Source organism: Procambarus clarkii, chromosome 71 (assembly GCF_040958095.1).
Source record: "Procambarus clarkii isolate CNS0578487 chromosome 71, FALCON_Pclarkii_2.0, whole genome shotgun sequence".
Classification (NCBI taxonomy): domain Eukaryota; kingdom Metazoa; phylum Arthropoda; class Malacostraca; order Decapoda; family Cambaridae; genus Procambarus; species Procambarus clarkii.
Genome location: NC_091220.1, coordinates 4093643 through 4109275, shown reverse-complemented (window position 1 = coordinate 4109275; position 15633 = coordinate 4093643). Strand labels below are relative to the sequence as shown.

The window sequence follows — 15633 nt, the reverse complement described above, 5'->3', positions numbered from 1 at the left end:
TCTTTTCCACAGGATAACAAGCCAGAGGAATGTTCAGTGTGTTTTAACGATTATGATGACAATCAGCTACGACCTCGCAATCTGCCGTGCGGCCACACATTCTGCTCCCAGTGTATTGACAATGCTATCAAGAATGGTCAGCTGACCTGCCCCAGCTGCCGTGCCCAGCACGCTGCCACAGCTGCTACTCAGTTCCCAATTAGCTATGCTGTGGAGGCTTTTGTTAGGAAACTCAAAAATATCCAGCTAACAACTGAGGAAGCAGTGCCAGCAAAACGTTATGAAGGTCCCGCCAAAGGCATCAGTAAGACGTTACGTTCCATGGTGCAGGAGCAGAAGAGCATCATCAGCACCCTCATTACTAACTGTGAAGAGGTACTGTCCCAGCTGGGGGAGTACTGGGGGCAGCTGGGGGACTGGAAGACTCACCACCTCCAGCTCCAGGACAAACTCTATGCTCTGGTAGAGCAGAACAAGTCAGCAATGAAGCTCTTGGAACTGGAGGATACCAGTGTGGTGGATATGACAACACAAGGAGAGGAAGGGAAGACTCAGCTGCAGGTCATGGTGGGGAGCCTCGACACAGTCAACACCCCACAGGAGGTTGACACAACCATAGACACAGCTCATGAGTGCAAGATGAAGGTAGAAGATTGGCTCAAGAAGTGCCAGGAACTTTTCCCAGATGTCATGACTGTCCACACCTCAGTGAAGGTACGCTGCTGAAGGTCATATTGTTCTCACCCAACTGAGTATAGTATTGCCTATATATAAACACTTTTGACATGGAGACACATCAAGATGAGAGCTGACTTTATATATAGGAAACTTTTTGCTCTAACACCTGAAACATTTTTATTAATAAAGTCAACTATCATCTTGGTGTTTCTGTACACTGTGGTCAGTGTAGAGAAACATTACTTATATTGTCAAATTACTTTACTCAGTCTGATGTTTCATTGTAATAAAGTTACTTTACTCAGAGCCTGATTCTTTATTATAGTCCAGTTACTTTACTCAGAGCCTGATGCTTCCTTATAGTCCAGTTACTTTACTCAGAGCCTGATGCTTCATTATAGTCCAGTTACTTTACTCACAGCCTGATGCTTCATTATAGTCCAGTTACTTTACTCAGAGCCCGATGCTTCATTATAGTCCAGTTACTTTACTCAGAGCCTGATGCTTCATTATAGTCCAGTTACTTTACTCAGAGCCTGATGCTTCATTATAGTCCAGGTTCCACCATTAATGTTTGTGTTGGTAATAACAGGTGCAGGAGACCATCAGGGAGGCCCTGGAGATGATGACCACAGAGACAGGTGCCACAGCTGACCCCGTACACCTGGGAGAATCAGCCTCCACCATTAATGTTTGTGTTGGTAATGACAAGTGCAGGAGACCATCAGGGAGGCCCTGGAGATGATGACCACAGAGACAGGTGCCACAGCTGACCCCATACACCTGGGAGACTCAGCCTCCACCATTAATGTTTGTGTTGGTAATGACAGGTGCAGGAGACCATCAGGGAGGCCCTGGAGATGATGACCACAGAGACAGGTGCCACAGCTGACCCCATACACCTGGGAGACTCAGCCTCCACCATTAATGTTTGTGTTGGTAATGACAGGTGCAGGAGACCATCAGGGAGGCCCTGGAGATGATGACCACAGAGACAGGTGCCACAGCTGACCCCGTACACCTGGGAGACTCAGCCTCCAATATCATGAAAAAAGTTCAGGAAATCACTGGAGAGATCCAACAGAAGCAATTAACAGTAAGTTTTTTATTTCTCTCATAGGTCATATCACAAGATATTGAGTTGCGTTTTGTGGAGAGGAAGTTTGTTCTGAGGTTTATCGGGCTTTCCCAAGGTCAACTACTGACTTTCCTTCACATATAATCCACAATAGTTGCCTAACTCCTAGATAAATATTTACGGGTAGGTGAATAGAGGAAACAGATGAAAAGAAACGTGAACCATTTCTGTGCTGCACGTTGATTGAACCCGTGATCCAATATTGAACCAGGGATCCTGGCCCCCCTCACAAAGGCGCAGAGAGCAGTTGACACTCGACCAACCTACCGGGAAAGCATCCAGAAAGACAGTGAACCAAAACAGACCACTGCTGGGTTCGAAGACACCGAAAACTTGAAACTGTCATCAAACTCCCAAACAAAGCCAGCACCAACCCCCCAACCCCCTGCAAGTAGAGGGAGGCTGGAGTTACTGGTCCAGCACCAACATCCCCTGCCAGTAGAGGGGGCTAGAGCTACATGTTCAGCAGCAACCCCCTGCCAGGAAAAGGGGGCTGGAGCTACAGGTCCAGCACCATCCCCCTGCCAGAAGAAGGGAGGGCTGGAGCTACAGGTCCAGCACCAACTCTCTGCCAGTAGAGAGGGGCTGGAGCTACAAGTCCAGCATCAACCCCCTGCCATTAGAGGGGGGCTGGAGTTACAGGTCCAGCACCAACGCCCTGCCAGTAGTGTGTAGCTGGAGCTACAGGTCCTGGACCACCCTTCCCCCCCCCCTGCCAGTAGAGAGGGGGCTGGAGCTACAGGTCCAGCACCAACCCCTGCCAGTAGGGGGGGCTGGAGCTACAGGTCCAGCAGCAACCCCTGCCAGTAGAGAGGGGCTGGAGCTACAGGTCCAGCACCAACCCCTGCCAGTAGAGAGGGGCTGGAGCTACAGGTCCAGCACCAACCCCTGCCAGTAAGGGGGGCTGGAGCTACAGGTCCAGCACCAACCCCTGCCAGTAGAGAGGGGGCTGGAGCTACAGGTCCAGCGCCAACCCCTGCCAGTAGAGAGGGGCTGGAGCCACAGGTCAAGCACCAACCCCCTGCCAGGAGAGGGGGGTTGGACCTACAGGTCCAGCATCAACCCCCTGCTGGCAGAGTGGGGGCTGGAGTCTTCAGGTCCAGGACCAACCCCCTGCCAGTAGAGGGGGTCTGGAGATACAGGTCCAGCAAAAACCCCCCCTGCCAGTAGAGGGGGGGCTGGAGCTACAGGTCCAGCACCAACCCCCTGCCAGTAGAGGGTGCTGGAGTTACAGATTCAGTGCCAACCCCCTGCCAGTAGAGGGTAGCTGGACCTATAGGTCCAGCACCAACCCCCTGCTACTAGAGTGGGCTGGAGCAACAGGTCCAGGATCAATCCCCCTGCCAGTAGAGGGAGGCTGGAGCTTCAGGTCCAGCATCAACCCCCTGCCGGTAGAGGGGGGGGGGGCTGGAGTCTTCAGGTCCAGGACCATCCCCCTGCCAGTTGAGGGGGGGGGGGTTGGAGCTACAGGTCCAGCACCAACACCCTGCCAGTAGAGGGTAGCTGGAGCTACAGGTCCAGCACCAACCCCCTGCCAGTAGTGGGTAGCTGGAGCTACAGGTCCAGCACCAACCCCTTGCCAGTAGAGGGGGGCTGGAGCTACAGGTCCAGCAACAACCCCCTGTCAGTAGAGGGGGGCTGGAGCTACTGGTCCAGCACCAACCCCTGTCAGTAGATGGGGGCTGGAGCTACAGGTCCAGCAACAACAACCCCCCCTCCCTACCAGTAGAAGGGGGCTGGAACAACAAGTCCTGAACCAACCCCATGCCAGTAGAAGGGGCTGGAGCTACAGGTCCAATATCAATCCCTTGCCAGTACCGTGGGGCTGGACCTACAGGTCCAGCACCATCCCCCTGCCAGTAGAGGGGGGGGGGGGCTGGAGCTACAGGTCCAGCACCAACCCCCTGCCAGTAGAGAGGGGCTGGAGCTACAAGTCCAGCATCAACCTCCTGCCATTAACGGGGGGCTGGAGCTACAGTTCCAGCACCAACCCCCTGTCAGTAGTGTGTAGCTGGAGCTACAGGTCCAGCACCAACCCCCTGCCAGTAGAGAGGGGCTGTAGCTACAAGTCCAGCACCAACCCCCTGCCAGTAGAGGAGGGCTGGAGTTACAGGTCCAGCACCAACCCCCTGCCAGTAGTGTGTAGCTGGAGCTACAGGTCCAGCACCAACCCCCTGCCAGTAGAGGGGGCTGGAGCAACAAGTCCTGAACCAAACCGCTGCCAGTACAGGGGGGCTTGAGCTACAGGTCCAGGACCAACCCCATGCCAGTACAGGGGGGCTGGAACTACAGGTCCATCACCAACCCTCTGCCAGTAGAGAGAGGCTGGAGCTACAGGTCCAGCACCATCCCCCTGCCAGTAGAGGGGAGCTGGAGCTACAGGTCCAGAACCAACCCTCCCTCTCCCCCCCCCCTCCCCGCCTTGCCAGTAGAGGGGGGCTGGAGCTACAGGTCCTCCACCAACCCCCTGCCAGTAGAGGGGGGCTGGAGTTACAGGTCCAGCACCAACCCCCTTCCAGTAGAGGGGGGCTGGAGCTACAAGTCCTGAACCAAACCGCTGCCAGTAGAGGGGGGCTTGAGCTACAGGTCCAGGACCAACCCCCTTCCAGTAGAGCAGGCTGGAGCTACAGGTCCAGCACCAATCCCCTGCCAGTAGAGGGGGGCTGGAGCTACAGGTCCAGCACCAACCCCCTGCCAGTAGAGGATGGCTGGAGCTACAGGTCCAGCACCAACCCCCTGCCAGTAGAGGGGGGCTGGAGCTACAAATCCAACACCAATCCCCTGCCAGTAGAGGGGGGGCTGGAGCTACAAATACAGCACTAGCCCCCTGCCAGTAGAGGGGGGCTGGAGCTACAGGTCCATCACTAACCCCTTGCCAGTAGAGGGGGGGCTGCAGCTACTGGTCCAGCACTGACCCCCTGCCAGTAGAGGGGGCCTGGAGCTACAGGTCCAGCACCAACCCCCTGCCAGTTGAGGGGGGGGGGGGTCTGGAGCTACAGGTCCAGCACCAACCCCCTGCCATTAGTGGGTAGCTGGTGCTTCAGGTCCAGCACCAATCCCCTGCCAGTAGAGGGAGCTGGAGCTACTGGTCCAGCACCAACCCTCTGTCAGTAGAAGGGGGCTGGAGCTACAGGTCCAGGACCAATTCCCTGCCAGTACAGGGAGCTGGAGCTACAAGTCCAGCATCAACCCGCTGCCAGTAGAGGAGGGGGGGCTGGAGCTACAGGTCCAACACCAACCCCCTGCCAGTAGAGGGAGGCTGGAGCTACAGGTCCAGGACTACCCCCCTGCCAGTACAGGGGGCTGGAGCTACAGGTCCAGCATCAACCCCCTGCCAGTAAAGGGGGGCTGGAGCTACAGGTCCCGGACTACCCCCCTGCCAGTACAGGGAGCTGGAGCTACAGGTCCAGCATCAACCCGCTGCCAGTAGAGGGGGGGGGGGGCTGGAGCTACAGGTCCAGCACCAACCCCCTGCCAGTAGAGGGGGGGAATGGAGCTACAGGTTCAGCACCAACTCCCCTACCAGTAGAAGGGGGCTGGAACAACAAGTCCTGAACCAACCCCATGCCAGTAGAAGAGGCGGGAGCTACAGGTCCAATACCAATTTCTTGCCAGTAACGTGGGGCTGGAGCTACAGGTCCAGCAACAACCCCCTGTCAGTAGAGGGGGGCTGGAGCTACAGGTCCAGCACCAACTCTCTGCCAGTAGAGAGGGGCTGGAGCAACAAGTCCTAAACCAAACCGCTGCCAGAAGAAGGGGGGCTTGAGCTACAGGTCCAGGACCAACCCCATGCCAGTAGATGGGGGCTTGAGCTATAGGTCCAGCAACAACCCTCCCTCCCCCCCCCCCCCCCGGCCTTGCCAGTAGAGGAGGGCTGGATCTACAGGTCCAGCACCAACCCCCTGCCAGTAGAAGGGGGCTGGAGCTACAGGTCCAGCACCAACCCCCTGCCAGTAGAGGGGGGCTGGAGCTACAGGTCCAGCACCAACCCCCTGCCAGTAGAGGGGGGCTGGAGCTACATGTCCAGCACCAACCCCCTGCCAGTAGAGGTGGGCTGGAGCTACAGGTCCAGCACCAACCCCCTGCCAGTAGAGGGGGGTTGGAGCTACAGGTCCAGCACCAACCCCCTGCCAGTAGAGGTGGGCTGGAGCTACAGGTCCAGCACCAACCCCCTGCCAGTAGAGGGGGGCTGGAGCTACAGGCCCAGCACCAACCCCTGCCAGTAGAGGGGGCTGGAGCTACAGATCCAGAGCCAACCCCCTGCCAGTATAGGGGGGCTGGAGCTACAGGTCCAGCATCAATCCACTGCCAGTAGAGGGGGGAGGGGGGCTTGAGCTACAGGTCCAGCACCAACCCCCACCCCCTGCCAGTAGAGGGGGGCTGGAGGTACAGGTCCAGCACCAACCCCCTGCCAGTAGAGGGGGGCTGGAGCTACAGGTCCAGCACCAACCCCCTGCCAGTAGAGGGGGGCTGGAGGTACAGGTCCAGCACCAACCTCCTGCCAGTCGAAGGGGGAGGCTGGAGCTGCAGGTCCAGCACCAACCCCCTGCCAGCAGAGGGGGAGGCTGGAGCTACAGGTCCAGCACCAACCCCCTGCCAGTAGAGGGGGGCTGGAGCTACATGTCCAGCACCAACCCCCTGCCAGTAGAGGTGGGCTGGAGCTACAGGTCCAGCACCAACCCCCTGCCAGTAGAGGGGGGTTGGAGCTACAGGTCCAGCACCAACCCCCTGCCAGTAGAGGTGGGCTGGAGCTACAGGTCCAGCACCAACCCCCTGCCAGTAGAGGGGGGCTGGAGCTACAGGCCCAGCACCAACCCCTGCCAGTAGAGGGGGCTGGAGCTACAGATCCAGAGCCAACCCCCTGCCAGTATAGGGGGGCTGGAGCTACAGGTCCAGCATCAATCCACTGCCAGTAGAGGGGGGAGGGGGGCTTGAGCTACAGGTCCAGCACCAACCCCCACCCCCTGCCAGTAGAGGGGGGCTGGAGGTACAGGTCCAGCACCAACCCCCTGCCAGTAGAGGGGGGCTGGAGCTACAGGTCCAGCACCAACCCCCTGCCAGTAGAGGGGGGCTGGAGGTACAGGTCCAGCACCAACCTCCTGCCAGTCGAAGGGGGAGGCTGGAGCTGCAGGTCCAGCACCAACCCCCTGCCAGCAGAGGGGGAGGCTGGAGCTACAGGTCCAGCACCAACCCCCTGCCAGTAGAGGGGGGGGGGGCTGGAGCTACAGGTCAAGCACCAACCCCCTGCCATTAGTGGGTAGCTGGAGCTACAGGTCCAGCACCAACCCCCTGCCAATAGAGGGGCTGTAGCTACAGGTCCAGCACCAACCCCCTGCCAGTAGAGGGGGGCTGAAGCTACAGGTCCAGCACCAACCCCCTGTCATTAGAGGGGGGCTGGAGCTACAGGTCCAGCTCCAACCCCCTCCCCCCTTTCCATTAAAGGGGGGGGGGGATTGAGCTTCAGGTCCAGCACCAACCCCCTGCCAGTAGAGGGAGGCTGGAGCGACAGGTCTAGCATAATGGTGCTGACACTGACCACAGGTGATAATGGGGCTGACACTGACCACAGGTGATAATGGGGCTGACACTGACCACAGGTGATAATGGTGCTGACACTGACCACAGGTGATAATGGTGCTGACACTGACCACAGGTGATAATGGGGCTGACACTGACCACAGGTGACAATGGGGCTGATACTGACCACAGGTGATAATGGGGCTGACACTGACCACAAGTGACAATGGGGCTGACACTGACCACAGGTGATAATGGGGCTGACACTGACCACAGGTGATAATGGGGCTGACACTGACCACAGGTGATAATGGAGCTGACACTGACCACAGGTGATAATGGAGCTGACAATGACCACAGGTGATAATGGGGCAGACACTGACCACAGGTGATAATGGGGCTGACACTGACCACAGGTGATAATGGGGCTGACACTGACCACAGGTGATAATGGAGCTGACACTGACCACAGGTGATAATGGAGCTGACAATGACCACAGGTGATAATGGGGCTGACACTGACCACAGGTGACAATGGGGCTGACACTGACCACAGGTGACAATGGGGCTGACACTGTCCACAGGTGATAATTGGGCTGACACTGACCACAGGTGACAATGGGGCTGACACCGACCACAGGTGATAATGGGGGTGACACTGTCCACAGGTGATAATGGGGCTGACACTGACCACAGGTGACAATGGGGCTGACACCGACCACAGGTGATAATGGGGGTGACTCTGACCACAGGTGATAATGGGGCTGACACTGTCCACAGGTTGAGGACCTCCGCAGGTTGAGTGAGCCCGTCAAGAGTCTGGTGGAGGCTGGCCGTGTGGTGGCCGTCCAGGAAGACCAAGATGGCCGCCGCTCCGCCAGGATAACTCTACAAGACAGACAGCTGTACCTCCACCCACTCCTGCGTCAGCCCACGGCCGCCCACGCCCACACCCTCCAGGTTACTTTATTACACCCACTAGTCTTACTGACATTACTGACATACTGAGTTTTGATAACTAATATGATAACATTTTGTTATACAGTTGTCAGCATGATTTGTTTCATTTCCTGCAGGAGAGTGAGGTTGTGGGCGTGCTCGACCCCTCCTGCACCCTGGCGTTCCTTGACCTCGGGTGGGCGGGGTCAACAAGAGGGCGGGTCATCATCCGGCTGACCCCTGACACTCCGCTGGCCAGACAGTTTGTGTTGTTGTGTACGGGCCAGCGGGGCCACACCTACCGCAACACTAAACTATTGGTGGTGAGGAACATGGGTCGGCCGGGGGAGCATATGGCGGGCGGAGACTACGAGAGTAATGATGGTCAGGGAGGAGCCTCACTGCTGCCTCACCTCCAGGGGCAGTACCGGGAGTCAGGCCGGGCAGGAGCTGTGTGGCCCAGGTTGGGGCCGGGGGGTCCCAGGAGTGCCCAGTTCGCCATCACCACAAGGGACCACCGGGATGGTGTCCAGTTGCGAAATGTCTTCGGTGATGTAGTGAGCGGCCTGGATGTTCTGAGGGCAGCAGTCAACCACAGTGACATTACGGAGGTGACTGTGGTGGACTGTGGTGTTGTGCTGCCACTCTAGTTCACTGTGGTTGATACCTGGTTGATGGGGTTCTGGGAGTTCTTCTACTCCCCAAGCCCGGCCCGAGGCCAGGCTCGACTTGTGAGAGTTTGGTCCACCAGGCTGTTGCTTGGAGCGGCCCGCAGGGCCACGTACCCACCACAGCCCGGCTGATCCGGAACTTCTCTTAGAAAACCGTCCAGTTTTCTCTTGAAGATGTCCACGGTTGTTCCGGCAATATTTCTTATGCTCGCTGGGAGGACGTTGAACAACCGCGGACCCCTGATGTTTATACAGTGCTCTCTGATTGTGCCTATGACACCTCTGCTCTTCACAGGTTCAATCTTGCATTTTCTTCCATATCGTTCACTCCAGTACGTTGTTATTTTACTGTGTAGATTTGGGACCTGACCCTCCAGTATTTTCCAGGTGTATATTATTTGGTATCTCTCTCGTCTCCTTTCTAGAGAGTACATTTGGAGAGCTTTGAGACGATCCCAATAATTTAGGTGTTTTATCTCGTCTATGCGTGCCGTATATGTTCTCTGTATTCCCTCTATTTCAGCAATCTCTCCTGCTCTGAAGGGGGAAGTGAGTACTGAGCAGTACTCGAGACGGGACAGCACAAGTGACTTGAAGAGTACAACCATTGTGATGGGATCCCTGGATTTGAAAGTTCTCGTAATCCATCCGATCATTTTTCTGGCTGACGCGATATTTGCTTGGTTATGCTCCCTAAACGTTAGATCGTCGGACATCATTATTCCCAAATCCTTGACATGCTGTTTTCCTACTATGGGAAGATTCGATTGTGTTTTGTACCCTGTATTATGTTTCAGATCCTCATTTTTGCCGTACCTGAGTACCTGAAATTTATCACTGTTAAACATCATGTTATTTTCTGCTGCCCAATCAAAAACTTTGTTGACATCTGCTTGTAGTTTTTCAATGTCTTCAGCAGAGGTAATTTTCATGCTGATTTTTGTGTCATCTGCAAAGGACGACACGAAGCTGTGGCGTGTATTTTTGTCTATATCAGATATGAGAATAAGGAACAGTAGCGGTGCAAGGACTGTACCTTGAGGTACAGAGCTTTTAACATCGCTTGGACTCGATTTTATCTGATTGACTGTTACTCTTTGTGTTCTGTTCGACAGGAAATTGAGTATCCAGCGTCCTACTTTTCCAGTTATTCCCATTGACCTCATTTTGTGAGCTATCACCCCATGGTCACATTTGTCGAACGCCTTTGCAAAGTCTGTGTATACAACATCTGCATTTTGCTTTTCTTCTAGGGCTTCTGTGATTTTGTCATAGTGGTTGAGTAACTGTGACAGACAGGATCTTCCCGCTCTAAATCCATGTTGTCCTGGATTGTGCAATTCATTGTTTTCCATAAAACTAGAAATTTGATTCCTAATCACTCTTTCAAACACTTTTATTATGTGTGATGTTAGTGCAACTGGCCTATAATTTTTTGCCAAGGCTTTACTCCCCCCCTTGTGCAACGGAGCTATATCTGCAGATTTAAGTGCTGCTGGTATCTCCCCTGTATCCAGGCTCTTTCTCCATATTACGCTGAGTGCTTCTCGCTACTGGTACTTTACATTTCTTTATGAATATTGAATTCCATGAGTCAGGCCCAGGAGCTGAGTGCATAGGCATATTATCAATTTCTCTTTCAAAGTCTTCCGAGTTTGTGGTAATATCCGTTATATTATCTGCAGCTTGAATGTCATTCATAAAGAAGCTGTCTGGGTCATCAACTTTCATGTTGTTTATTGGTGTGCTAAACATAGCCTCATACTGGCTTCTTAGAATTTCACTAATCTCTTTGTTGTCCTCTGTGTACGTACCTTCATTTGTAATTAACGGTCCAATACTGGTCGAGGTTTTGGATTTTGATTTTGCGTATGTGAAAAAATATTTCGGATTTTTCCTTATCTCTTGTATAGCTTTCTGTTCCAATTCCATTTCCTCAGACTCATATGATCGCTTCAACGTTTGTTCTATTTCCTCAATCTCCCTGCTTAGGCTTGTTTTCCTTGCTTGTGATAGTTGTGTCTGCCGAAGCATTTCCGTTATTTTTTTCCTTCTCCTGTACAGTCGTCTCCGTTCTCTTTCTAGAGTGGTCCTCTTTCTGCCCCTCCTCACAGGTACGTGCTTCAAGCAGACCTTGTAAGCTTCAGCTGTCAGTTGAGCTATTCCCTGTGTGGGAGTTTTGTCGCTGTCACTGTACCACCACCATTACTACTGTGGTGTTGTGCTGCCACTCTTGTTCACTGTACCCCCACCATCACTACTGTGGTGTTGTGCTGCCACTCTAGTTCACTGTACCGTCACTATCACAACTGTGGTGTTGTGCTGCCACTCTAGTTCACTGTACCCCCACCATCACTACTGTGGTGTTGTGCTGCCACTCTAGTTCACTGTACCATCACTATCACAACTGTGGTGTTGTGCTGCCACTCTAGTTCACTGTACTCCCACCATCACTACTGTGGTGTTGTGCTGCCACTCTAGTTCACTGTACCGTCACTATCACAACTGTGATTTAGTGCTGCCACTCTAGTTCACTGTACCACCACCATCACTACTGTGGTGTTGTGCTGCCACTCTAGTTCACTGTACCGTCACTATCACAACTGTGATTTAGTGCTGCCACTCTAGTTCACTGTACCACCACCATCACTACTGTGGTGTTGTGCTGTCACTCTAGTTCACTGTACCACCACCATCACTACTGTGGTCTTGTGCTGCCACTCTAGTTCACTGTACCATCACCATCACTACTGTGGTGTTGTGCTGCCACTCTAGGTCACTGTACCATCACTACTGTGGTGTTGTGCTGCCACTCTAGTTCACTGTACCACCACCATCACTACTGTGGTGTTGTGCTGCCACTCTAGTTCACTGTACCACCACCATCACTACTGTGGTGTTGTGCTGCCACTCTAGTTCACTGTACCACCACCATCACTACTGTGGTGTTGTGCTGCCACTCTAGTTCACTGTACCACCACCATCACTACTGTGGTGTTGTGCTGCCACTCTAGTTCACTGTACCACCATCATCACTACTGTGGTGTTGTGTTGCCACTTTAGTTTACTGTACCACCATCATCACTACTGTGGTGTTGTGTTGCCACTCTAGTTCACTGTACCATCACCATCACTCCTGCATCACCATGGACTGCGTGTTTTGATGCCAATGTAATTTAAGGACACACCTTTATCACTAAATCATCATAACTTCACTATCTTTGGTATTTAACACTTTGGTATTTATACTTTGGTATCATATGCCTGACAAACATGGCTGTATCACCGTCAATGCTATATCTTCTCAGTACTGTAACCTATCATTGCTGTATCACTATAGCTTCACTATCACCTCTATATATCACCATCACCTCTGGACCCACATTTGGGGTCATATCACCTCATTCTGATATATTTCCTCCTTACATTTTCTGATATATCACTATCACTGTTACAGCACCACTACCTCACCATCACTGTCATATCAACATCACCTCAGTATCACTGCTATATCGCCCCACTATCACAGCTATATCGCCTCACTATCACAGCTATATTACCTCACTAAGGAGCCGGTCGGCCGAGCGGACAGCACGCTGGACTTGTGTGTGATCCTGTGGTCCTGGGTTCGATCCCAGGTGCTGGCAAGAAACAATGGGCAGAATTTCTTTTACCCTATGCCCCTGTTACCTAGCAGTAAAATAGGTACCTGGGTGTTAGTCAGCTGTCACGGGCTGCTTCCTGGGGGTGGAGGCCTGGTCGAGGACCGGGCCGCGGGGACACTAAAAAGCCCCGAAATTATCTCAAGATAACCTCACTATCACAGCTATATTGTCATCACCTCACTATCACTCTCATATCACCACCTCAATATCACTATCACACTATCTTTATTATATTACTATCACTGCTATATCACCATCACCTCACAATCACTCAGGTGTGTTGTGATATTACCATACTGGTCCATGGTGTGTTGTGGTATTACCATACTGGTCCATGGCGTGTTGTGATATTACCATACTGGTCCATGGTGTGTTATGATATTACCATACTGGTCCATGGTGTGTTATGATATTACCATACTGGTCCATGGTGTGTTGTGATATTACCATACTGGACCATGGTGTGTTGTGATATTACCATACTGGTCCATGGTGTGTTGTGATATTACCATACTGGTCCATGGTGTGTTGTGATATTACCATACTGGACCATGGTGTGTTGTGATATTACCATACTGGTCCATGGTGTGTTGTGATATTACCATACTGGTCCATGGTGTGTTGTGATATTACCATACTGGTCCATGGTGTGTTGTGATATTACCATACTGGACCATGGTGTGTTGTGATATTACCATACTGGACCATGGTGTGTTGTGATATTACCATACTGGACCATGGTGTGTTGTGATATTACCATACTGGACCATGGCGTGTTGTGATATTACCATACTGGTCCATGGTGTGTTATGATATTACCATACTGGTCCATGGTGTGTTATGATATTACCATACTGGTCCATGGCGTGTTGTGATATTACCATACTGGTCCATGGTGTGTTGTGATATTACCATACTGGACCATGGTGTGTTGTGATATTACCATACTGGTCCATGGTGTGTTGTGATATTACCATACTGGTCCATGGTGTGTTGTGATATTACCATACTGGTCCATGGTGTGTTGTGATATTACCATATGGGTGTGAGGTGGTGTTATGACCACACATACACCAGTATGATCATACTGTAGCTGGTGTATGATGTGCTCAAACTGTATAGTGATGTCTTGGTTGATTAGCCTAGTATCACGGATATTAATTTATGTAGTTATTCTTTTTTCGACAACACACTAGTATTAAATGTGTATTGCCAATGTATGCCACATATATCTATGTATATTATGTATCTGTACCATAAGTCCTTGCCATGTATTTGTGGATATATATTAGAAGTCTAGTGAATAGCAGTAGCCTAATGTCATGTAGCTTGAAAAACATCCGTATATGCTTATATTATGGAATGCTACATAATGCTGTATAGGAAATATTATGTGAACTATGATGGAGAATGTATAAATTTAGGTCTCGGATGTATTATTGTCATGTATACTGTGTAATTTCCCTTTCATTAGTTTTCATTGCATTGTTCTCTAACATTAAATTAGATTTTGGCATTGTGAGATGTATACCACATAGACATAGTTTTGATACACATGTATATATTTATACTTTATATTGTATTCATGTATTCTTATGCATAATGGCTGGCTGGCAGACGTCTTGAAATCCTCCCTTAACCCCCTCCTCCCCTCTCCCACCAGTGTTACCATGTCTTGTCAATATGAATTCTTTGTTTACATATGTTTATTCCATGATATAATCTTTAATGTACTGAATTACTGATATGTATTATTATGTAAGGTTGTGTATTATAGTCTTTATTTTGTTGATATATGAATTAGAAGTTCTTGATGGAGATATGTCTGTATATGAGCTTGAGATATTTGAAAGAGAGGAATCAGCTGACTCATAGAGGTGGATACAGTGTCGCTCCCGGCCAGCATGGCTCTGGGCGGTCACTCTTTGATTGTCTCAGTTGAGCGCATGTGTTGCCGCTACGGTCCGGGTTTTGTGACCTTATTTGTGTCATTTGACTGCTAGGATATTTGTCATGTTGCAGTAATGTATAACATGGATCAGTTCTACCATTGTGCATCCTTTATACGAGGTAATAGGTGCTGTTATATATCTTAGTGAGGTGGGTACCTGAGGATCTGAAGTGATGCCATTGTGCTGTATATGATATTGATTCCTCATACCTCATTTGTTAATGGTTGTGACACCACCACCACCACCCTGTATTGGTATTAGCAGCATAATAGGCGCTAGTGTCCCACTGTGCCACGATAGAGCCTGGCGTCAGCTAGTGCTGATTGTATGCAGTTTTGAGACCTGTTGATGATCATGCCCAGCTTTGAGAAGCTGGATAAATCATTGTGTGAGTTTATAGATTGTATTCTTTTTTTATGTTCATTTATGTTAATGCCCAGTAAACTGGAATATTTTTTGTTAGCCTTTCACTCCCCTAGACACTTATTGACATTTGGCCAGGCTATGTTTTCCATTGATGCTGTATATATATATATATATATATATATATATATATATATATATATATATATATATATATATATATATATATATATATATATATATATATAATATATATTAGTATATTTTGGTAGCAGTCTTTCCTGTAGACATATATTATTAAATATGACCGAAAAAGTGAGATTAATAATTCTAACACGAATTTTCTCAATATTTCTTATGTTTCTTTTCACTGTCAATGGTAATTGAAAAATCAGTTCTCCAAAATTCATTTTTATTTCTAGTCTGACGCGACACTTGAACGCGTTTCGTAATAACTTATTACATTTTCAAAGACTTTAGTTTAGACACACACAACTATAACCTGCAAACACTAAACAGATTTCTTACTATGCTATAATTCAAACGGCTTTTCATTTTATATACCTGCATTGGGTGAGGTGATATGTTACAACAGTTTTGGATGAGGTGAAAACAAACTTTCAACACAGGATAGAACACGAAATATGGGGTAATATTTTGGGTAAAATTAAAGGGGGAAGAATGGAAGTAACTGCAGAGGGCCTATTGGC

General features: G+C 50.7%; 1 protein-coding gene across 1 annotated transcript; it reads left to right on the top strand.

Moving 5' to 3' along the window:
* Positions 1–1631: 1631 nt before the first annotated feature.
* LOC138356193 (uncharacterized) lies at positions 1632–12511 on the top strand. Its single transcript, XM_069311922.1, has 4 exons — positions 1632–1774; positions 8114–8293; positions 8410–8883; positions 12401–12511. The coding sequence occupies exons 1-4, from the start codon at positions 1658–1660 to the stop codon at positions 12509–12511; spliced, it is 882 nt and encodes a 293-aa protein (XP_069168023.1). The 5' UTR covers positions 1632–1657.
* The last annotated feature ends 3122 nt before the right edge of the window (positions 12512–15633 follow it).

Coding starts and splice junctions, on each gene's coding strand:
- LOC138356193 (XM_069311922.1), top strand. CDS start 1,658: ATGATGACCACAGAGACAGGTGCCACAGCTGACCCCGTACACCTGGGA. Junction 1,775..8,113: donor TCCAACAGAAGCAATTAACA/GTAAGTTTTTTA, acceptor CACTGTCCACAG/GTTGAGGACCTCCGCAGGTT. Junction 8,884..12,400: donor ACCACAGTGACATTACGGAG/GTGACTGTGGTG, acceptor TCACTGTTACAG/CACCACTACCTCACCATCAC.